This window comes from Eubalaena glacialis, chromosome 8, assembly GCF_028564815.1.
Source record: "Eubalaena glacialis isolate mEubGla1 chromosome 8, mEubGla1.1.hap2.+ XY, whole genome shotgun sequence".
Classification (NCBI taxonomy): domain Eukaryota; kingdom Metazoa; phylum Chordata; class Mammalia; order Artiodactyla; family Balaenidae; genus Eubalaena; species Eubalaena glacialis.
The window spans coordinates 66,638,809-66,664,598 of NC_083723.1; the positions used below are offsets into that span (position 1 = coordinate 66,638,809).

Here is a 25,790-nt window from a genome sequence, read left to right on the forward strand (position 1 = left end):
AGGACTAAAAAGAAAGGATAGGATTTGGGGGCATTGCTAAGATTAGTTCATGTTCTAAAAGTTACCTAACTTGGATAAGAGATGGAGCAAGCCAGCAGCAAGACAGAAAATAACCATAGAATCAAAATGAATTAAGAAGTGCAGAATGAGTGGAAAACAGGGATGGTAATCTAAAGAGATGAGAGACACGGTAACTGGGATTATTCTCTTCTATTCTCTATTCTCTGTTCCTATGAAAACAGATAATGAAGAGTAAACAAGTTGACGTCAGGAGTTTATCTTAAAGAACAACATGTTGAATATTCCTCATACACTCAGTGCTGCTCTGATGGCTTTCCCTATGCTGCTTTACCCTTCACGTGAACTGACATTTCCTGACGAGCCATGCTAAGACACTGACTCACCATGATTCAGGTGTGACCAGCATCACTTTACAATGAAACATTCCAGTTCTTTGGAAACTGATAACACATTCTGGCAGGGCCCACACCCAGAAAGCTTGTGAAATAAGTAAAACTTATACTTAATGTGTTTGCAGGCCTCAGTTTGACCCCATCCTTCCTTCTCCACTCATCCGGGAGCAGGGCCTGACAAGGCCTCATGCTGTTCCCAGCCTACTCCAGGTACCAGCACGTCTGGCCCTAAGGAGAGCGGACCACGCTCAGAACCTTCCCACTTTCCCTCTTTCTCCAGACCTTTCTAACCTGGGGTCCCATTTCCTTAACACCCTATCGGGTGACCGGTCTATTCAATCTCACTGGGCTGTTAATGTGTTAGAACGGCCAGAAATATTACACATTTCAGAGACACGTTATATTTTAATGATTGAAGAGCTTTATCATCTTAATCAAAGGAGTTACTAATTTGTTCTCGGCAATGAAGGATATATTTTTGGACTGGCTGGCTTTTTGCAATTCCCAAAACCAGAGGTAACTGCCTGTTAAACTTATTATGGGTTAGACTTGCCCCTTCCACAGAGTAGTTCACAGATAACAGACAGACACTTTGGATAACAAGCATGTAAGTCATTCTTTTGCCTATTTGGGCCATCGAATATTATTAAATTAAATTAAATAATTAAATTATTTTAGATGGCCTCTTACAGATGAGGTAAAAATGCGGTAAAACTTCGTTCCCCTAGTGGTTGACTTCAGGTGATGGGGAAGTGTCTGTTTACTTTAAGGAGAGTGCAAACAGTCTCTTTAAACAGATTTTGAGTAATGTTTCATTGCTCCTCCTGTTCCCTTTTCTACTTCTCTTTTAAAAGATAGATACCCTGAAGCAAAAATTGTTTAAAAAAAGTTGTGAGGATTTTGAATCCTACCTCTTTCATATTTTGGGTTCACCACTGCTTCAACCTGGATTTGGGATATCGGGGGAAGAACTCACTGAATCTGCTCCAGAACCCCAGAAAGAAATTTCTGAGTCCATAAGTAACTGTCTTGCTTAATTTGTGAGCCTAAAATTGTGTATTCAGTCTGTTTTACATCAAAGACAATCTTGCCCCACGCTGTCAAGAATCAACTGAGGTATGGATATTTTCAGGTCCTTGGCTCTAAATAGTAGGCTTTTGTCTCCAGATTTCTAGTTCTGAAATAGCTCTGGGGCTTATGAGCTTGAATATGAGATTTTTTAATATTTCCATATTTTATAATTATTTATGTTACAAATAATATTTTCATATTATATCCCTGCCACCACCAAAAGTAATCGTGTACATTAGAACAGATTAATACTATACTATTTGCATCACCCCCTTGCCACATTTGCAGATCTTTCTGTATGGGGTCACAATTCTCCCTCATCCGTCTGTGTATCCACTCCCCACTTTGCACCCTCTCAAGTTTCTTCCAAGTGCACACATGCTCAGCCTGCACTCTCCCACCTTCCAATCCACGCTCTTGTTCATTTAGCTTCCCCCGCCTGTGCCCAGAGGGGGGACAGGGAGGGAAACTATGCATGCATATCGCACAAGGTGGGTGCTTCATTTCAGAGCTCCCCAATCACCTGTGCATGAGAGAACTACCTCCTGAATGTATTGAGACAAATGTGATCGTCCTTAGAGCAAGCTTCTAGGAACTGACTTCAGCCGATCAGGTCACAAGCAACTGTTAGTTTCTTTTAGGTGAAAACTGGAGAGCCTCTCATAGTTACTGGTAAGTGAGTGTTGTAGTCTCTTCCCCACCAAGTTACAACTAAAGCAGCTGTGGACTGATGTTCACTACATGAATGGACATCGTCTAGCAAGCAGGCACACAGCAGTGTCCCTATTTTGTAAGCTCAGAGAAGTCCCTGTGCTGTCCTTTTATGAAGTCTTCATAGACATGAAAGATTCATTTTGAGCCCGTGCAACAATACTCAAGCATCAGGATTCAGCTACCTGTATAGTTGGACTAAGGCCCTGAGAAACCTCCAGATCAGTAGGTAGATGCAGAACCATTCAGGAGTCAGGCCTAGGATGCCATTCCTATGGGGACAGATTACAGGACTCACAAGATTTTTATATTATGTTCAAAAAAGGACAGAAAGGCCTCTAATATATTTCTATTTGATTAAATAGGAACCGACTTCGAGATGGGACATTGCAATTAGGGCAACAGACTGCCCCTGGATTGTAGACTGAAATTAACACACGCATTTATATCACATGGTCTATATCAGGGGGTCAACAAACCCTTTCTGTAAAGGGCCATATAGTGAAGATTTTGGGTTTTGCACGCCATTTGATCTCTGTTGCCATGACTCAACTCTGCCTTTGAAATGCAAAAGCAGCCATAGCCAGTACTTCAATGAATAAACATGGCTGTGTTCAGATAAAACTTATTTCCCAAAACAGGTGAAGACTCAGATTTGGCCCGTGGGGATTTGCCAACTCTGGTTTTTAGTGAGCATTTTAAAGTAAATTACAGACAGTAATGTACACAGCCCATCTCCTCCTGCTTGTGTGAGTTATCCCTTTGTTCTTCCCTTAGTCAACCCATGTCCCTTTCTAAAAGCTTCCTACACAAGAGCAAACTCAGGTTTCATCCAGCAAGTGGTGCCTAAACGGAGCTCTCCTCATAATCAATGAATTCCAGCGGCATGTATTGATCATTTACTGCAGTGTTCAGGGGTGGCTCTTAGGACACAGTTCCTGCCCAGGAGAAGTCCACGGTCTCTCAGTGAATGGATAAGTACAAGAGGTATTAAGAACTTCAGCAGAGCTATAGATGAAGCTCAAGAGACAGTGCAGTTACGTTCAGGGCAGAGTAATGGAAGCCTTTACAGAGGACGTGGTGTTGAGCTGAGTTTTAAGACTAAGTAAGTGTTTTTCAAGGCAAGAGTAGGGGGAAGCGTATTTCCAAGAAAAGGGAACATGTGGGGGCAAAGGGGAAATCCAAAGGGAATGGCATTTTAAGAAATGAGGACAAGTTCAGTCTAACTGGAGCCAAAGGTGTATCTGGCAGAAGGGCGAGAGTTAAAACTGGACAAATAATTTGAGGACTAATTATAAATGGCTTCATGTGTCACGCTAAGGAGCTTGAACTTCATCCATAGGCCAAGCAACCAGGAGAAAGCAGGAGAGTCTTAAAAGCAAGGGTCGTATGGTCACATTTGGTTGCACTATGAAAGATAAATAGAAGGAGGAGGGGGAGGGGAGACTGGAGGTGGGATAAGAGGAGTAATGGTCCAGGTGAGAGATAATGAGGCCTTAAACTAAGGCAGGGGCCATTGGAATAAAGGGACACATGGATTGGAAAGCCATTTCTGGGGCAGAATGAACAGGATTTAGTGACTGAATGGATTGGAGGTTAGGGAGAGGGTTTGGGGAGGACGGTTGTATTTCTAGCTTGGAGATGGGGTGAACTGAAACACCATCCACTGAGATGGAGAATATAGGAGGCAGGGTAGGGTTCTCTGAAAGAAAATAATGGGTTTATTTTGTACCAAAGCGGAGGTGGCTGAGGGACATCCAAGGCAACGGCACAGAATGAGACAAGAGCCTGTGCCTCTGGTGTCATGACGCAGGAAGTTAGATGCCCTGAGAGAAAAGTGATGTTAACAGGTTATGACAGAGGAAGCATTCTAGTAGCTGGGGAGCGGGGAGGGCATAAGAAGAGGACATCCAAAATAGTTTAGATTTGTAACACCAAGAGTCACAGGGTGGGTATCAGTTGGATCTCCCTAGGGGCCCTCTGACTGAGCTAGTGGGAGCTTGTAATGAACTTGAACTTGGATAGTCCCTCTTGTCTCTACACCTTCTCACCCTGTCTCTCTTTGCACAAGCACCGAAGTAAGAGTGAATTTTTAAAAATGAATGATCCTAATAGATATTTAGTCTGAACAAACATATATGCATTTATAGTCACATTTTAGATCGGTCGTACGTATATATAATGTATACACACACATAAATACAAAAACATATGTATGTATTTGTCCATGCACACTCACCTTTATCTAACAGTATAATTATAGTATCGAAATACCTAACGTAACATGAATCTGTCAAAACCTTTCAATCCTCAGATTGTTCCCAAGCCTACCCTAGGCAATACTGCAAAATAAATAAACAATCTCAGAAGCCCTGTTTCCCTTTTTGCATCTCTATTTCCTCTCTGTTGTCTCTTCTATCACTCCTTAAGACACCTAGCTCTGTATTCCTTCTTCCTCTCCTTTCTATCAAAATCTGTTTTTAGGGGAAAATCTGATATCAGTTATTACACTTTTGTGAGAAATCTAAGCCAATGGGTTGATTTAAGTCAAGAAGGACTTGCATTTGAACTATTTTATCTAGTTGTGGAATGAACATGATGTACACTATACATCTACAAACAGATGTATTGGGAAATATGGACAGCAGAAGGATTTCCCAGTTCCACTAAATTCATAACGCTTTGGCAATCCCAGCTCTGTTGCCTTTTCAGGCCAGTCTTGAGAAGCTAAACGTGTACGTCCATTCTATTCTGCCTCTTTCCTGAAATCTCAGGATAGTTTATACTTTCTTCTGGAATTTATCACATTTTAACATTGTTAATACTTATTTTTGTACGTACCTTAACTTTCCTAATGGATTTAAATTCCTTGAGGACATCTGTGTCTAATTAAACTTTGTGTCTCTCAGGACCTAAAACTGTGCTTCATCTTGCACACAGTAGATGCTCAATAAATACTTATGGACCAAACCAAGGCTATACCAACTGTTAGAAAAAGAAATCTGAAGATTTCCTTCCGTGAAAGGCATCAACTATACTATCATTAACAAGATTATATACATAAAAAAATCCTTATCTTTTATGGGACTAACAATGTTGGTACTTGATGTTCCTTTATTCATTCTGGGTGTGGCCAGTTGGGGAAAGATTTCCCAGATATAAATGGGAAGAGGGCAATTAAATCAAGTAAACATCATTTAATCAGACCAAGTGGCTATATCCAGTAACGGCCCATTAGGCAAATAAGTATATGGATTTCATGTATGAAGTCACTTTTTGTCATTCTAAATGTATTCATAATTAATGTCAATGCAAAGAGTGTTTATTCACTGAAGCCAGTTTCTTGTAACGGTATTGCAGATTTCTTTCCCCCTTGAAAGAGCAGAAAGGAAAGAAGCCCTGTCTACCCTTTCCATAAAGGTGCTTTTTTGTATTATGAAAAATTGTCCCCAGATTGCAAATAACTTAGATAACTGGCAGCAAAGATTTTTTTCTCTCTGTAGAAAGGAGGCTGTGGGATTCCTATGAGGAGTGATTGCACAGCAACACAGTGAAGGTGACACCCGAGCTGGTGTGGGAAGAGTCCCTCTGAGTAGCTCCTGCATGAGGTGGAGAGGCATGGTGGAGGCCAAGGGGGAGCTCAGAGTCCCCTCCTTCTATTTAATATGGTCCTGATGTATAGTCCAATGCCAGCCTTAAGCCGAGCATGCAGGTTCCTCATTTCTATGGAAGAAATGGATGTTCTGTATAGATGTAAGTTACAGAAAGCTAACACAGCAGGCTGACTTTGCTGGCTGTCCTGCCCTCTCTTTGTCCATCCTCTCTTTTAGTGAGACCCTATCCCTGGTCCCCATTCCACTGGCTGCATTTCTCCCCTCCTTTCATTATCACACAAGCTGCTCAAAGATCTCCATCTCCATTTTCAGTTTTTCCATCTCTTACTCTCAATGCCCCACAACCCTTATGTGTTCTTACTCCATCTCAAGATCCATCTAAAGAGGGCCACTTCTGAAACCAGGGTTCCACTGGCAATTTCTTCGAGAACCGGAGCCCTAGGCAGGTTCTGCCTTGATAATGGAATTGGATGTGTCCCTTCATCCTCAGACCTGACCATGGGCTCTGTCCTCAACTCTGATGTGACACCTGCTTGTCCCCTACTGTGCTCTGAGGCCATTCCCTTCTGCTTCTTCCAAGACCAGGATCTTCCTTTCCTGTGGTACCCTTTCCCGCCGACACTTCTGACTCTTTCCGTAGAGTCAGGAAATAGGCTTCAGGCTCTCCCATCTCAAAAATTCCCAAACCCTCTTTTAGTTCACATGTCCCTTTTGCTACTGTCCTATCTCTATGTTTATATAATAAAGTTATTCCACAGGCCAGTCTCTGCTGTCTCTGCCCCTCACAACCACACATGCACCCTCACTCTCCTTCTCTCCATCTCCCTCTGGCTCTCACTGTTTCCTCACTTCTGTTCCCCTGGGAAATCCTCTGAAGTCAGGCTGCTGCCTCCAATATGCCCCTGAAGCTCAGCTGGAAAAGTCACCAACAACCCTTTAATTGCCAAATCCTTATTGCCATATTCTTACCTAATCTCTCTTTTGCATATATCACCGTGCCGCTGCTTATTTCTGATTTTGCAAGTCGTCTCTCTCCTTGTCCTTCTTCTGAGCATTCTTTCTCAATTGCTTTTGGGTTTTTTCTTTCTCTGTTTACCCCTTAATATTAAACTCAATTTTTCTGAGATTTGTCCTAAGCCTGCTTCTCTTCTTGTTCCATATTCTCTTTCTGAGTTCCAAAGCCACGTGTGCTAACTCTCAAATCTGCCTCCCCAATCCAGACCTTTCTCCTGGGTCCCAGATTCACATTTTGATTGTCTGTGCACATCTTCTTCTGGGCGCCCCGCAGGCATTCAACATGGAATACGTTCACCGTGCTGCTCCTCCAGATTTCCTTCCTAGGGGTATGGTCCCTCCAACCAGCCGGGTACCTGGCAAGAAACCTGGGATACACCTGTAGCTCTGTTCTCACTGTATCGTCCCCACTTGTTGGTACTGTGGTCTTTGATCTGTTCTTATCATCCCTCGATCTATGCTCTCCGTTCCTTTCTCCTCATCAATACCTCTACTGCTTTAGATCAGGGCCTCATCATTTCTTATCAGTATTTAATAATATGGTCTCAAAACTCTTATCCCATCTCTCTTTTCTATATCCTCTTCAGCTTATCCATTACTTGCTGATAGTGTCATTTTATTTTTTTGCTCTTTTAAAGATAACATCATTGAATTATTTATCATATATATGATTCCATTTTGGCTGAATTTTCTTAAAAACCTGTCTTTAGTACCATGGCCTATATTTTAACTTGGTACTGAGTATCCATGACAGATTAGGAAAAAGACACAAATATTTGAGTACACCTATATTTTCTCCTTATGTCATATTCAAGTAAAATTTTATAGGTTGCCCAATCATACTATACTCACTATTGAATGAAGTAGCCTATTCAAAGTCCATAATCAATACTTTCAAAATACATGGACTTTTAAAACTTTCACAAGACTTGGGACTAAGCCTAATACTAGATTATTTTCTCCACTGACACGAAAATTAAGTTGATTTCCTGAAATCAGACTTAATTATTTGTAAGTGGCCTTGACTAAGCCACATACACAGATATAGTTATATTGGTCAATACAATAATTTATTTGTTTATAAAGTAGAATTAATACTTTCTCATTGTGGTAGTCAAAAAACCCTCAAAATCTTCTTGATAAACTGCATAACAATGAATTATTAGTATTGCCAGGTGATGTGTCTGTGGAAGCCTCATATATTGCTAATCATAGACTTATTAGCCTTAGAATGTAAGATGTTCCTCTCTTAGGGAGAAGAAAAAAATAACATATTGCAAACTGATCTAGAAAAAATATCCCAGATCTGGAAGTCAGGAAACTTGGCTTGTAGTCTCAATGCTGAAGCTAAATCCTTTATTTCCTTGTCTCCAGAATTTATACTTTTCCTACTTTATTATTTCAGAGATTGGTATGCATCTGCTTAGTATGCTGTGGTCTTTTTTTAGACTTAAAATTTATAGTGTATTTCACAGTGAATGACATCTTAGAAATGAGATCTGACAGCTGCCTGGCATTGGGTGAATCACCTGTTTCTTCAGGTTTCCATTTCCTCATTTGTAAAATAAGGGATTATTACCAGAATATTCTTCCTTTTGTAAAAGTACATGATTAGAACAGTCAAAAACCTTTACTGGGCAATGCCAGAATGGAGGACATTATACTAATGTATGAGAGGGTTTAAACAGAATAAAATCTTGCAGTTTTCCTCTAGGAAAGTTGCAGGCGATCAGGGGAGGTGCAGCCCAAACTCAAGGTGTTCCTGACAGTCCTCAGCAACCTTAAATGCAAATGGAGAGCATTCAGCTTAAGTGCTTGAGTGCTGAGAGACCTGGCAAAGAAGTGTTATCATCTGGGAAGCGGCAATCAAGGTCAGAACCTGCGAAGCCAGGCACCTTGAAGGCCCTGGCAGTGCCCCAGCTGGCAGGAGCAGAATCCCCACAGCTGACTGAGAGAAACGTGGCCCTGCACTGCTGGGAAAAGCTAAGTCTGAGCACATGGGCTAATACTCATGATCATCAGCACTCATCCAGGGAAGACGGGAGCTCAAGTTTAAAGAGCTTGTCTGCAATATATGCAAGGTTCTGGGTAATGAGTTATGAGGAAAATGTTCGGAAATCAGAAACCAAAGGCCCTTCTAGAACTGTGTGGCACCTATTTAGTTATCCTCCTTTAGGTCATACACTCACATTCTTGGATGCTGCTTGAAATCTGTTTTCTCCCCTTAAAGATCTGCTCTAAGGCTAGAAGGGACTGAGCATAACACATCTGCCCGTCCAGCTGCACGGAACAGCCCGGCCTCTAGGTGTCGGCCCCTCATGGCCCGGCTCCTCTGCTGTGTTTTACTGTGTGAGCCCTGCTCGGAGCTGGGGCCATTCGTCTCCTCCAAGGCAGGCCAGTGTGGAGGGAGCAGAAGTGTGCAGAGCTGATAGGCAGCCTGTTGTGTTTAGGTTTAAGATTTATAAAAAAAAAATAATAATAACAGAGAACGCATATAGCAAACACTGGAGTGCCCACCACCCAGACATAACTGGTGTTTCCCTCTGTTCATCACTGTTGCTTCAGATAAACTTAGAGTCCTTGCTGTTCTCCTTCAGAGTCTCTTCCTCCTCCTCCTCCTCTCTCCAGAAGCAGCCACTATCATGAATTTGGTGTGTATTCTGCCAGTAAAGTTTGGGGCAGCTTATATCCCACTTTCAGAGTTGGAAGGTAGGTTAGGGGCTAATCCTTTCCTATTTTAAAATGATGACATTAAAGCCTAGAGGAGAGAATTCTCTGGGAGTCCAGTGGTTAGGACTGCTCGCTGCTTCCACTTCAGGGGGCACGGGTTCGATCGCTGGTCCGGGAACTAAGATTCCGCATGCCGTGTGGCATGGCCAATAAAATAATAAAGCCTAGAGGAATTGAATAATGAATCCAAAGTGTCCCCCTATCCCCCTCTCTCTCCCTCTTTCTGTCTTTCTCTCTGACCCATTGTGAATTTACCCAGTGGCAAATATTTCCTCCTCCATGCTATAAAGATTTTAAATAAAGAAGAAAAGGCAGGAAGGAAGAAGAAAAAGAGAGAGAGAGAAATGTGGCATGGCTTAATTTGTCTTATCAGGAAAGTGATATTTACACATGTGAAACCAGAAATGATCGAGAGGATAGGCTTAAAGGTTAACTTCTGCAAGGTCAGGGCCAAGTATGGAGCAGCAGAGGTACCATGCCCCTTCTGGAAGGGGAGCCTTAGTACTGACTGGATCCCTGGGGAAGGTTCTGCTGCTGGGGACGAACTTTTCCTGGGCGGTGGTGGGAGGACTGACTTTGAGAGCCAGAGGCAGCATGAGGAAGAGGAAGGAATGAAAGCGTAGCAGGGTGTGCTGGGAGGAGTGGGACGCAGGGTTACAAACGTGGGGAGGAAGCAGACTGGTGGGGCTATAGGTAGATCAGTTGGAGGACTTTTGACCCATCAAACTTGATCTCTTTTTCCAATCATAATGTCTCATAAATGGTGATAGCTTAAGGGAAGACACTTACTAGTGAAAGTACACATTGGTAAAACTTTGTCTCACAAGGCTCAAATATGTGTGTTCTTTGACCAGAATGAGCAATGTGGTTTCTACAGAAAAAAAAAAAAAAGCAAATAAATTAAATGTTAAAAAACGTTATTGTAGTTATGTATATTCTGTATTCAAAATGGTGTTATAGAGTCACAGTAAAATATATGGAAACATATTAAATTAAAAAAACCCAGAAAACCAAACATACAGTATATATTTTGTTAAAAAATATATATGCATATAGAAAAAAGACTGGGGAAAAAACCACATGAGTATCAACAACAATTATTTCTGGGAGGTGGAATCACTTGTGATTTCTAGTTTCTTCCTGTTGCTTGTCCAGATTTTGTAAATTCCCTTCAATGAACATGTTTGCTTTTGTAATAAGGAAATTATAAAAATGGCAAACTATAACATATAATATAATTATGTATTATGTAAACTATATGTAATATAATTATGTATTTGCTTAAATAAACTGAAATTTCATGGAGCCAAAAGATAAAATTATTCTCATTTATGAAAAAAAAATATTCCACTTGTTCTAGAACCTGAGGTGTAATGTTCTAGTAGTCAAAATTCCCAAACAGGGCTTCCCTGGTGGCACAGTGGTTAAGAATCCACCTGCCTATGCAGGGGACACGGGTTCGAGCCCTGGTCCAGGAAGATCCCACATGCCATGGAGCAATTAAGCCCGTGCACCACAACTACTGAGCCTGAGCTCTAGAGCCCATGAGCCACAACTACTGAGCCCGTGCCATAACTACTGAAGCCCACGCGCCTAGAGCCTGCACTCCACAACAAGAGAAGCCACCGCAATGAGAAGCCCGTGCACCGCAACGAAGAGCAGCCCCCGCTTGCCACAACTAAAGAAAGCCTGCGCACAGCAACAAAGACCCAACAGAGCCAAAAGTAAATAAATAAATAAATAAATAAATTAATTAATTAATTAAAAAAAAAATTCCCAAATAATGACGTGATTGAGAAAGAAAACATACACTCCTAAACTTACAAGAGGTAAAGAATGACTTATGAGACCTTAAGACTTGAACAAGATGGTTATTTAGAGGCTGAGTTAATTCCTTTAAGAGAACCATGCTGCCCAGTGAAGTTCTTCAAAGGAACATTCTCACCTGACAGTATATCTCAAGTGTAGCCATAACGCCTGTTGTCTTTTTTATGTTTGATAAGCTACTCCTCAGTCAAGCTTTTCTTTTAACTTATTTTTTGCTTAAAAGGAAATATGAGCAAGCAAAAAAACAAAACAGTATTTCTTTCCTGAAAAGGGCATTTCTAATTTTGCCACTAACTTACCAATAATTTGGGGGAAGCTTTAGGTTTATAATTATTAATTATTTGGAGCTTCAGATTCCTCCATAGAAAATGAAGTACTGATAAATGTTTCCTCTAAACTTAAAATTCTGTAGTTCTATGAATATAACAAAATTCACATTCAAATCATCATCTGTATATACAGGATCATTCTGAAAGAAAGAGGAATGCCAACTGACCCACAGGTCTACCTCCATTTGTACCAAAAGATGTGTTTGGGGTTAATGAAACATCACTACTGTATTTGAATTGAGTGCCCTTTATATAGGCTGATAACCAGACCAGTCCCAATGGAAATATTTGCTCTGATAATCATTTAATTATTGTAAAAATATACATACATGAGTAATAGAGTTAGCTAGTTCTTCCGCATTGTGTGTGTGTGTGTGTGTGTGTGTGTGTGTGTGTGTGTGTGTACAGAATCAAAAGCAGTGGAACAGTTTAGATGGCAGAGAGCAACTAATGATGACAGCTGGCTTTGGTCATAAGATGACAGGAACCACAGGTGAGGAAGCATCAAAAATGACTTTACCTAGTTCACAGATTTGCCGATTTAAATAAATAAACAAAAGCAAACAAACAAGAGAGGGCCTTGCGAGGATAAATGACCACACTGTGCTAGGACTGAAATGAATTATCGATTCAACCTCATGTAGCTGGGGTCCAAGGAAAAAGAAAAAGAACTTAATTGGACCCATAAAAGATTGTCCTAGCTCCTGGCAACTGTAGTCAAGAATAACTGATGTGACTTTTTTTTAAGTTTTTAAGCAAAACACATTTTCTTCCTTGTTTCATTACATATCATAAATTTAGATGAAACTTGGAAATCTTAGTTCAGAAAACTTGCTTTTGATATTATAATCCTTTATCCCTTAGCTAGCATACATTTCTCAGAACTTCTTAGAAGCTAAGCATCCTGCAGCATTTGACATTTGTTGGGGTCCAGATAATAGGATGAGATGAGAAGTGATTGCTATTGTTTTTATTTTAACAGTATTATTGTCCTCTGTCACTTCAATTCCCAATCTCAACATTGGTGGAGTTCATGGTAGATATTTTGGAATATATTGTTAAGTTCTCTAGTTTTAGAAAACAGAGAGGAAAAGACCATTAAAAAAAAAAAAAAGGTCAGAGAAATTATTGGTTATTTTCCCTCCTCATACAACTGACTAAGAAAAGGATGAAGATGAACTCCTCCCAAACTCACATCTTTTGTACCCTGCAGGTAGATCTCTCTGAAAGGCCCAGCACAAAAGCATTTGTGTCTGGCAGTGGGAAAAATGTGTGTGACCACGAGGTGGTCAGAAAATCCATAACTTAGGTATTCAGGAATGCCTGACATAGGGGAGAGGCATCGTTTCGTGAGCTTTTATTGAAATAATTAATATTGAAGAATTGGGGAGAAGCTTTTCTTTAAGTGTTCCCCAAAGCAAAGTAGCTTTTTTGACTTGATATCACCAGATTCAAAACTCTAAATTTTTTGTATAGGTCAGTGTCTCTGGAGCCCAGGACAAAGAGAATGAGCCTTCAGAGCCCACCTGGGCTGCCAGCCTTGCTGCCACTCCATCATCTGAGGCTGCCACCACCCAGGGGCCATTGCTCAGGTCCCCTGAGGATCAGGCAGAGGGTCTGGAAACCAGAGCTCAAAGTCCCATTTTGAACTCAGAGCGAGAAAAGTTTGTGCACGAAGGTAAGAGATTTCTGCCCATCAGCTGTTGTATCTATAATATCAAGAAGGCACAGAGAGGATGGTCTCTAAAATCTCATCCAGAGAGAACATGTTTTGACTCTAAACAGGGAGGACAAAAGACGCTTTTCATTTTATTATATATAGAATTAGAAAACTGGCTGGTTGTTGGAACAAATTTGGTCAATCAAAAAATTTAAAGCTCTTATAGTGTTTATTGTTATTTTAAAATTTGGAAGCCTTTAGAGAGGATATTGCTCTCATGTTTGCAGTAGCTCTTACCACTCCCTATTGTCTTACATGAAGCCTTCACACATGTAGACATTTGAATTTTTGACCCCTGGTTGGAAGAAAGAAAAAGAAGCTAGAATCTAGATTCCAATTCATCAGCATATTTTCTATGGAGTTAATGTCTATAGAAATTAATCATTACATACACATTTGTGAAGAACATGCAAGAGAGACAACATCCTTGCCCAAAAGCAGCTTAGATTGGCTTGACAACAATATACATTATTCAGTTATTGTTTTTAAAGAGTGGAGGTAGTGAGAATCCACTTGCTCCCTTCTATTTGGCCGAAAAGGTAAATTTAGAGGTCAGTATTAGCAAATAAGTGAATTGAGACATACTCCAAATCTGGGGAAATGATTATGGCAGATGGAGAAAGGGCTTATTTTGCTATTGAGAAATGAAGCTTATGGCATGTAAACTGTCACACAGAACACAAGTGTCAGGCAGCAAGTATCTATTTGGTCTTTTTTGGGAATTTTCTCACCTTGGTATAAGTTCCTCAGTAAGAAATAATAATCAAGGCACTAAGGACAAACATGAAATAAAAAGGGATTTAACAAATAGCTTTATTGTTGTAACTCTAATTAGCTTTATTTTTTATTTTTTTGGATAGTGGAAGTGTTTCTGAAACTTATTTGTAAACTGACATTAGAAGGTCATGTTTTTATCGTCCTGTAAAAGCTGATCTTTTGGGCTTCCCTGGTGGCGCAGTGGTTAAGAATCCGCCTGCCAATGCAGGGGACACGGGTTCGAGCCCTGGTCCGCGAAGATCCCACATGCTGCGGAGCAACTAAGCCCGGGCGCCACAACTACTGAGTCTGTGCTCTAGAGCCCTGAGCCACAACTACTGAGCCCGTGTGCCACAACTACTGAAGCCCATGCACCTAGAGCCCATGCTCTGCAACAAGAGAAGCCACCGCAATGAGAAGCCCAGGCACTGCAACGAAGAGTAGCCCCCGCTCGCTGCAACTAGAGAAAGCCGCACACAGCAACAAAGAACCAAAGCAGCCAAAAGTAAATAAATAAAATAAATAAATTTATTTTTAAAAAAGCTGATCTTTTTAAAAGAAAATTGTGATATAAAGAGAGCCCTTCATGGAGGCAGCCATTGTTGGTGTGTATTCAAGTGGCACCCCAGAAGCAGCCCAAGACCACCTTGCTGCATGCCCCAGCCCAAGCCAAAGGAACATTCTGACCCCACTCACTCCATGCTACAGCCTAGCACTAGATCTGAGGTGGCCACAAGTGAAACAAGTGAAAAGACAGGATCATGGGGTACATCTGAGCCGAACTCTGTAAGCCCATGAGCCCTACTTGCTTCAGCACTCCCCTCCTTTTGGGGCAAAGATCCCAGAGTGAAGAGAAGGAAAAGCACACACTTTAAGGGAGAAGAGTCAGCTCAAGCCTGACCCTCGGGGCTTCCACTCCAGCAACTTGGGAGCAGACCCAAGGGCAGTGACAACCACTGAGCAGAGAGGACGTCCTGCCTCACACACAGCTCCAGCTCTAGCTCCTCCACCTCCAGCCCAATACCCTACCAAGGTGACAGCTGCCAGCTCACCCTGAGGAAAGACATGGCTGGCATCCAGCTCTCCCACCAAAGGCAGTGGGCACATGCACATAGCATAGGGACACTCCCACATAAGAACACCCCTTCAAAACCAAAATAGCTAACTGTTTCATCTAGGTTCATAGACACAGAGAAACTTAAGTGAAATGAAAAGGCAGAGGAACTACTCTCAACTGAAAGAGCAAAAAAGAAAACCCATGAAAAAACAATGAAACAGAAATAAGCAACTTACCAGATAAAGAATTCAAATCATTGGTAATAAAAATGCTAATTGAACTGGGAAGAGAAATGATCTAAACACAGATCATTTTAATAAGGAACTAGAAAATAGAAAGACCTGATCAAACATAGATAATTCAGTATCTGAGATAAAGAATACTCCAGAAGCAATGAATAGCAGAATAAATGACAGAGAAGGACACATAAGTGATCTGCAAGATAGAAGAATGGAAATCACTCAATCAGAACAATAGAATGACAAAAAACAAAACAAAACAAACAAACAAAAACAAGTAGAACATGCAAGATTTCTGGGACAACATCAAACGTGCCTACATTTGTATTAAAAGGAGAAGACAGAGAGAAGGGGATCAAAAATGCATTTGATGAGATTATTGCTGAAAACTTCCCAAACCTGAAGAAGGAAACAGATATCCAGGTACAGGAAGCATAGAGGGTCCCAAACGAGATGAACCCCAACAGACCCACACCAAGACATATAATTAAAATAGCAAAAGTTAAAGAGAGAATTCTAAAGGCAGAAAGAGAAGAAAACAGAGAGTCATGTACAAGGGAATCCCCATAAGGCTATCAGCTGATTTCTCTGCAGAAAGTTAGCAGGCCAGAAGGGAGTGACATGATGTATTCAGACTGCTGAAAGGGAAAACCCACAACCTAGGATACTCTACCCAGCAAGATTATCATTTAGAATAGAAGGAGAGATAAAGAATTTCTCAGAAAAGCAAAAACTAAAAGATTAAGCAACACTAAACCTACCCTAAAAGAAATGTTGAGATAAAGGAACCCAAGCATACTACAAAATAAAATCATCAAACCACAATGGGAGAAACACAAATAAGAATAAATGATCAGAGAAGAACTATAACCACAACTGGAAAACAAAGAATAAAATGGCCATTTATAACAAACCCACATACTCAGTGGTGAAAATCTGGAAGCCTTTCCACTAAATTCAGGAACAAACAAGGATGCCCACTCTCACTGCTTCTATTTAACATAGTATTGGAAGTCCTAGCCACAGCAACCAGGCAAGAAAAAGAAATAAGGGTATCCAGTTGGAAGGGAAGAAGTAAAACTGTCAGTATTTGCAGATGACACAATACTCTATATAGAGAACCCTAAAGTCTCCACACAAAAACTATTAGAACTAATAAATACTTCCAGCAAGGTTACAGGATACAAGATTAATATATGGAAATCTGTTGTAAGTCTATATACTAAAAATGAAATAACAGAATTGAAAGTAAAAAAAAAAATCTTGTTTAAAATCGCATCAAAAATATTACAGTACCTAAGAATAAACTTAACCAAGGATGTGAAAGACCTATACTCTGAAAACTATAAAACATGGATGAAGGAAATTGAAGATGATACAAAGAAATGGAAAGATATCTTTTGTTCTTGTATTGGAAGAATTAATATTGTTAAAATGGCCGTGGTACCCAAAGCAATCTACAGATTTAATTCAATCCCTATCAAAACACTCATGATATTTTTCACAGAACTAGAACAAATAATCCTAAAATTCATATGTAACCACAAAGACCCCAAATTGCCAAAGCAATCTTGAGAAAAAAGAACAAAGCTGGAGGTACAACCCTCTCAGACTTCAGACTATACTACAAAGCTACAGTAATCATAACAGTGTGGTACTGGCACAAAAATAGACACATAGATCAATGGAAGAGAATAGAGCACCCAGAAATAAACCCTCACACCTACAATCAATTAATCTATGACAAAGAAGACAAGAAACACAATGGAAAAAAGACAGTCTCTTCAACAAGTGGTACTGGGAAAAATGGACAGCCACATGTAAAACAATAAGATTAGAATATTTCCTCACACCACGTAAAAAAATAAACTCAAAAATAAACTCAAAATAATTAAATAACTAAATGTAAGACCTGAAACCATAAAACTCCTAGAATAGAACACAGGCAGAACATTCTTTGACATAAATAGTAGCAATGTTTTATTGGATCAGTCTCCTTAAGGCAAAAGAAATAAGAGCAAAAATAAACACATGGGACCTAATTAAACTTAAAAGCTTTTGCACTGCAAAGAAAACCTTAGACAAAATGAAAAGACAACCTACAGAATGGGAGAAAATATTTGCAAATGATACCACTGACAACAGATTAATATTCCAAAATATAAAACAGCTCATACAACTCAGTATCAAAAAAAAAAAAAAAAGAATTCAATCAAAAAATGGGCAGAAGACCTGAAGAGACATTTCTCCAAGGAAAACATACAGATGGCACATGAAAAGATGCTTAAAATTACTAATTATTAAAGAAATGTAAATCAAAAGCACAATGAGATATACCTCACACGGGTCAGAATGGCTATCATTAAAAAGTCTACAAATAACAAATGTTACAGAGAATGTGGAGAAAGGGAACTCTTGTACACTGTTGGTGGGAATGTAAGTTGATGCAGCCACTATGGAAAACAGTATAGAGGTTCCTGAAAAAACTAAAAATAGAACTACCATATGACCCAGCAATTCCACTCCTGGGTATATGTCTGGAAAAAACAGAAACGTTAATTAGAAAAGATACATGCACCTCAATGTTCATAGCAGTACTGTTTACAATAGCCAAGACATAGAAGCAACCCATCAACAGATGATTGGATCAAGAAGACGTGGTCTATATATACAGTGGATACTACTCAGCCATAAAAAAGAACAAAATTCTGCCATTTGCAGCAACATGGATGGACCTAGAGAATACTATGCTTAGTGAAGTAATTCAAAGAAAGACAAATACTGTATGATATCACTTATATGTGGACTCTACAAAATAATACAAATGTATGTATTGATATATGCAAAACAGAAACAGAGTCACAGATATAGAAAACAAACTTGCAGTTACCAAAGGGGAGAAGGAAGGGAGGAGGGACAAATTAGGACTCTGGGATTAACAGATACAAACTACTATGTATAAAATTGATAAGCAACAAGGGTATACTGTATAGCACAGGGAATTACAGCCATTATCTTGTAATAACCTATAATGGAGTATAATCGGCAAAAATACTGAATCAGTATGCTGTACACCTGAAACTAATATAATATTGTAAATCAACTATACTTCAATTAAAAAAAAGAGTCCTTTATTTTACATTTTTTTGTAACTTAAAAGGATTTTCCTCCTTTAGTAAGCACAATCACATGTGATCATAGTGGTGCTTTCTATGAACAAACTTGGAGGGAATGTGTATAGAAGGCCAAAGTCATCTTCATTCCAAGTGCTAATTTGAGTTCAAATCAAGTCCAAAGAAAACGAAGAAGTCGTATCTTTCTCCTGTCAACTAATACTCACAAGAGTATTAGCCAATCAAGGCTCACAGTATTGTCAGGAAAATATGCATTTTAATGAGGTTTCATGAAGATCAAAAACTTTTATGTTTTCAAAGGGTAATGACTATCTAATGGTGGAGTTTCAGGTGGTAGAGGAAATATGTCGGGTATTCAGGAACCCGTCGTTAACTTAGAACCATACTTTTTTAGGTGGTGTGTTAGTGTGCACGGAGAATAAGCTTCCTAAAGCTTTTACTTTTCAATGAAAGAAAAACTTATAATAACATGTTATCCTTTTCTCACTCTAGATCCTAGATGTTTGGAACCCCTACAGCCAGGAAACTGTAGAGAATATGTGGTTCGATGGTATTATGACAAACAGGTCAACTCCTGTGCTCGCTTTTGGTTCAGTGGCTGTAAAGGCTCAGGAAATAGATTCAACAGTGAAAAGAAATGTGAAGAAATCTGCATTCAAGGATGAGCAAGTAAATCACCCTGTACTGAGTCAAATCTATGTCTCTATCTACAAGCCTATAAAGAATCTCTATAATTTCAATATTCACCCAATACAAATAAAACACCATATATGAGTGTATACTGAACACTGACAATTTATAAACATAGTCAAATCCTTACAACCACCCTAGGATGTAGGTATTATTAACTATTTTTACAGATGAAGACACTGAGACACTGAAGAACTTCTCAAACGTCACCAAACTAAAAAGTGGAAGAGATGGGGGGTCTGACCCAGGGCTGTGTAACTTCAACACACATGTTCTATCTATTTCACAACCCACAATGTTGTTCTGATTGCCATTAATTCCTTTGCATGTACTATGTCAGATGAAACCCCTGCCCCAGACCACCCCCACTCCCCCTTGGCTCCCCCAGTCCCTCACACCTGCCTCAGTCCCCCAAACCCCTAAAAGTCCTGCCTGTAGCAAAAGGTAGCTGGTGGGGAAGGAACTGGGTATGGACATTAGAAGTGATGGAAGTACGTTTGTGCAGAGATGGTGGTGAGGTAAGAAAGATATCCCACCTGAGGGAAACCCAGCAAGATGGAGTGGTTCTGAGAGATAAGCGGCCGTGGGATAGGAGTGGGGTTGGTGAGGGTAGTTAGATTTTTGCCTCATTTGCCCTGAAAATGATTAAGAAACCAATCTAAATTAAAATTAAGACTCAGATTTATTAACAATTGTCATTCCCCACTCTTCCAACATATTTGGAAGAAAAGCCTTTATTGTATGTTTAAGCTATACATTTAAAGCAAAAATTGTAATTTAGACAAAGGAACATTTTCTACCCTTCCTTTAAAATGTGTAAAAGCAACTTTGAATTTTAGTGGGGTGGGATGGGAAGGCACTTGACAGCCAAGGACCACTTGAAGCCCCCATGAACTCCTGAGCAGAGCATTTTAAACATACAGCGTACACTAAAAAAAAAAAAAATGAGCCACCAAATTGAAATATAACCCAACAGAGTAGTAGAGAACTGGCTCTGTCATTTTATGACATCCAGTTTGGGAAGATCACTAGTTCTGAGCTGAACTCAGACAGCATTGGTATATATCATCTCACAACACACTTTCCTCTTCTTTCAGGCCTGTGACCCTCATTTGAGTTTGGGGGTACACAAAAGTGCACCCAAGGAAGGAGGAGCTGGAATAGCAGCCATCTTAGCAAAAACAATTTTGTATAGCTTAAATTTTTATCATGTAGTATTTGATACTACAAAATAATATATGCAATATATTTGTAAATTAAAAAACATGATACCAAGATGGACACCGGTGAACACATCACACGGAGAATGAACCAAACATAAGCAATTCTGTTGAAACTTCCTGTGAGCCCCTTCATCATCCCAACCCCCTGCTTTCTGCTAGAATAACCCATCTTGAATTTTGGTTTTACCATTTCAATTTGTTATTGGTTTTTATATGTAATTTTACATGTGAAACCACATAAATCTCTATGTATCTCTAAATAATACATAGTCTCACTTATTTTAGAACTTTATAAAAATGGTGTCATACTCTGGTCTTCTGCAACTTGCTACTTTCATTCAATATTATAATTAATCCCTGTTTTACCATATCTAAATGTATTCCTAAATAATTTATTATTTAGGTTTTTTTGAGCTTTAAAAAATTGGTTTCATGACGTGTAATTCTTTTTCACTTGATATGTTATTACATTATAATTCATACTTGTTCACTTTCACAGTTGTATAATACTGGTATGAATATATCACAACATAGTCAACCATTACCTTGTCTATGTTAAATTGTTTCTAATTAATGTTTTTCATCAGCTTTGCTATGAATGCTCTTACGTGTGGCTTTGGGTGCTCGTGTACCAGTGGTTTTCTAGGATATATACCCAAAAGTGGAATTGGTGGGTTGCAGGATATGTAAACATTCAAAAATAGTACATCATACCAAATTTTTTCCCAAAGTGCTTGAACCAGTTCATTATAAATTCGCACCAGTTGTTGTATAAGTGTTCCCATTGCTTGATATTCTTTTTAACACAAAATTGTCAGACTTCTTCATTTTGTTAATCATGGATGTGAAATGGTATCTTGTTTCAATTTGCCTTTCTCTAGTAGCATCTTACCATATTTATTTACCATCTGTGCTGTTGCTTCTGTGAAATGTCTGTTTATAATTGGGGGAGATTTTCCTATTGGATTGTTTGCCTTTGCTTATTGAATTTCTGGAGTTCCTTATATATCCTGAATTTGAATTCTTTGCTCATTATTTGTGTTGCTAATATCTTTGTGGCTTGCCTTTTTACTTTACTCTTTTCTTTTTTGAGTGAACAGAAGTTCTCAATTTTAATGCAAATTTACCCATCTTTTTTTTTGTGGCTAGCACCTTTTTTTCTTGTTTATGCTGCTCAGCCTTTCAGCCACCTTTCTTGGGCAGGAAACTCACCCAGGACAAAACCTGCTCTGGGTGCTGGGTGTACCTCTCTAGCTTCCCATCTTCATGCCTGGTAATTCCTATGAGCCTATTAGCATGTTGGTGATTTCCAGGTGACTGTTTCTTCTTCATCTTTTTTAGTTGTCTCAGCATGAAAGTGGGTCTGAGCTACATAGATGGCCACTACCCCATTTTTTGTTGTTCTGGGATGGAGGGCTTTGGGTATTTTCTTATTTCCTGGAAGCCCAGCAATGCATTGAAAAGCCTGTATTGTCACCATATGGTTGTTGGAAAGCAGAAAGACCCTTCAGAGTATCTAGCCTGCCATTTTGCAAAGAGCAGAAGTACTTATGTTTGTTTTTCAAGCTTTTCACAATTTTTCCCATATAGAAAATTGATATGCAAACATATTGTAATGTTGACTTGGGTGTTCATCTCTTTGTCTAAAATGTTCTCCTCTTGCTTCGTGTGACTGACCAAATCCTAATATTCCAAGGACAACTTGCAGGCCTCCTCCTTTGTGGTACTTCCTCATCTCTCTCAGTTGGGCCATGCTCAACTCTGAGGACACAAAGCACTTGCCCTAATGCCTCCATTCTACCCTGATCACAGTCTGAGCTGCCTTGCACTTAGTGGAGAGCACCTGTGTTAGTTTTGTTTTGCTGCTTTAACAAATTGCCACAGGTTCAGCAGCTTAAAAAACACAAATGTATTATCAGTTCTGGAGGTCAAAAGTCTGATGCAGGTCTCAAGAACTGGGTTAAAATCAAGGTGTCAGTGGGGCTGTGTTTCTTCTGGAGGATCTAGGGAAGAATCCGTTTCCTTACCTTTCCCAACTTCTAGAGGCTACCCACATTCATTCTTTGGCTCATGGTCCCTTCCTCTACCTTCAAAGCCAGAAACAGCTGGTTGGATTCTTCTCATGCTACCATCTCTCTGGTGCTCTGATTATAGCTGGGAAAGGTTCTCTGCTTTTAAGGACTAGTGTGATTTGATAAGGCCCACCTGGACAATCCAGACTAACCTCCCCATCTCAAGGTCCTTAACCTTAATCACATCTACAAAGCCCTTTTCCTATGTAAGGTTCTGGGGATTAGGGAATGGACACTGTTGCATCCATTATTCTGTTGATCACAGCATCTGTACCGTCTGCCTGTTCTCTGAACTTAGGAGCAAAGACATGCCTTGTTTATCTCTGTGTCCCTAGTTCCTGGCACACAGGAAGAACTCAATACTTTAAAAAATATTAGAACTCACTTTATAAAATTCATTAGAGAAATAATTAACTCCTTGAAAGAGAGGAATAGAAAACGTTAAGAAAAAATCACACCAGTTTAAAAGAATAAGAGAGAAGTGATATGTCAATGAGTGAAAAACTACTACTCTCATCCACTTTGAGATTCAGGACACTCCTCCCCTCTTTTTCCCACCATAATTAGCAAAACAAAGGGAAAAGTCAGACGGAGTGTTGTCTGGCTAGATAAAGAATCAAAGAGGCTGAACTGAACAACCTGAGATTTTGGAAAAGAGAATGATGATTTATGTTTTCATTTTAATCTAGTTAAAAAGCTAATATGGAAATAACCCAAGTGCCCATCAACAGTTGAATGGATAAAGAAGATGTGATACACACACACACACACACACACACACACAGGAATATTACTCAGCCATAGAAAAAAAGGACGAAATATTGCCATTTGCAGCAACATGGATGGAACTAGAGAATATTATGCTTAGTGAAATAAGTCAAACAGAGAAAGACAAATACTGTATGATGTCACTTATATGCAGAATCTAAAAAAAAAATACAAATGAATCTATATATACAGACTCAAGTAAAAAACAAACTTACGGTTACCAAAGGGGAGAGGGATAGGGGGAGGGACAAATTAGGAGTCTGGGAGCAACAGATACAAATTACTATACGTAAAATAGGTAAGCAATAAGGATTTAATGTTTAATGTTTAGCACAGGGAATTATACCCAATATCTTGTAATAACATATACTGGAATATAATCTGAAAAAAAAATCCAAAACTGAATCACTGCACTATACACCTGAAACTAACACAATATTGTAAATCATTTATACTCTATTTTTAAAAAAACAATAGAGATGGGGGAGATACATGACATTTTGTTTCTCCATTTTCAAATAAAAAAGGACAGACTATGTACACAATGTGCTAAAACCAAGAATGTGTATCGAGAGAAGTCTCCATTTTAAATTAAGGCATTGAGAAATTTTTAGTATTTTATTAAGTACTAATGACGTTCAAGAATTTTAACAATGACAAACTTCCATTGAAATGTTAAAATATCTTAGATGATCATTTCTATCGTTTTCATTTAGTTGAAACCTCAGCTTTGCTGACTGCAAGAATTGCTCTCATGGGAGGTCTGAAGAGCATGCTAAATTTATAAAATGCCAAGTAGGTTCGGTGATTTTAGTCTTAATGTTTTTCCTACACACAACAAGAAGTAGACGAAAGAATGAGAGAAAGCCATTTGCACGTTACAGGTAACAGAATCGTTGCACATCACTAATAAACCAAGAGATCCTATAAGTAAAAAAGAATAAAAAGGAAAAAACAGGAAAATGATAGGGACTGGCCATTCAAAGGAGATGGCCAATACACCTCTGAAGGGATGCTTAGCTTCATTAACTGTCAGAGAAATGCATGCTAAGCAGGTCTGGGGTGAGGCTGGGCACCCATGGGTGATTCTAATGAGCTACCCTGGCTGAGAACCAGCAAGGGGACATCTGAATTATGCCAATCTCAGGAGAGAGTCTGCTATTTGACTTGGAATTTTAGATGTTCAATGATTTATGCCCTTTTTCTCTACTAAACTATAATTCAGTATCTTTCGTGAACAGCTGTGCAAAGATGGATTAATGCTGTTGAAGTGTCCAAGAGCTTTCCCCCTCGCTAAAATAAGATGTTTTAGAATATGTGTGTGTGTCTGATCGTTAAAACAAGAATAGCTCCAAATCATATTTCACACATATGAACGGCATTTCAGATTTAAATATATACATCTGACTTGATTTCTAAAAGCATTCATTATTTCTTACCATTTTCATAAATTAGTATCTTTGAAAAATCATTCATTTAAGCCAATTCATTAAAAGTCACATCAAACTCTGAAAGTTAGGAAATTTTAAGCCCTGCCGTAATCAGGTTGAGAAAATATGGGCTCTTCGACTTGCCAAGGATCCTTAGAGTCTTCTAGTACTATGTCTCCTCTATTCCTTATATCCTTTAGACAAATACTCTGACTGGGCATTCTTGGGGTGAGCATTTCTGACAAGACAATTTTCTCCTCCAGAGGCAGCCCATTGTTTAGGTTAACACCAACTCCCACTGCTATTGTTGAGCTGTATGTCCCCTGTGGCTTCCATCCTAATAAACTCCTACCCTGACCTTGTGGTACCTTTCAGAATGGTTGTGTTATTTTAAGACAGCCAATATGTCCTCATCCATTTGGGCTGCTTCAGCAGCTTCTCCTATTTCCATGGCTTTTTTACCACCCTGCCCTCTAATTCTGAGCATGCCCTCCAGCTTGTGATGGGTGTTCTTGGTGCCTAGAGTAGGGGAGAGGAGCAAACCTTGTTAACACATCCCTGATTCTAAACAGTATTATGTTCCTGTGGAATAGAAGAAAACCTAAGGTAACTGCCACGTCAGTAGAAGACATGGGAAAATTTCCCTCTATCTTGGAAGCAAAGAAAAATAAGAATTACATAGTAAGAATTCTAAATAGTAAATCAGGACTTGTGGATTGCAAAGACAGCAAAATAAAGACTTCTTTCCCTATTTCTCTCTGAAATTGACTGAAGCTTCAATTTTATTTTTACTATCCTTCGAATTTGCCTTTAAAGTCTGCACTCACGGTTTCTTGACATTATTTTTAAGTACTACTGGAATTCTCCAATTATTTTCTCCTTAGTATATTAGTTGGTGTTACCTTAAATTTATCATTTGGCTGTTTTCCATCTCTTGCATCTTAATGAAGAGTGCTATGGTTTTGCTAGTTTCAGCAATTTGGGATTTTTCT

At 39.3% G+C, this 25,790-nt stretch overlaps 1 protein-coding gene across 1 annotated transcript in view; it reads left to right on the forward strand.

The window, feature by feature from the left end:
- COL28A1 (collagen type XXVIII alpha 1 chain) overlaps positions 1–19,280 on the forward strand; it is a 151,545-nt gene extending 132,265 nt beyond the window's left edge. Inside the window, 5 exon segments of the mRNA XM_061198237.1 lie at positions 1,272–1,433; positions 7,030–7,175; positions 8,621–8,911; positions 13,186–13,324; positions 19,108–19,280. Of these exon segments, the coding sequence (XP_061054220.1) occupies positions 1,272–1,433; positions 7,030–7,175; positions 8,621–8,911; positions 13,186–13,324; positions 19,108–19,280 (911 nt within the window).
- The last annotated feature ends 6,510 nt before the right edge of the window (positions 19,281–25,790 follow it).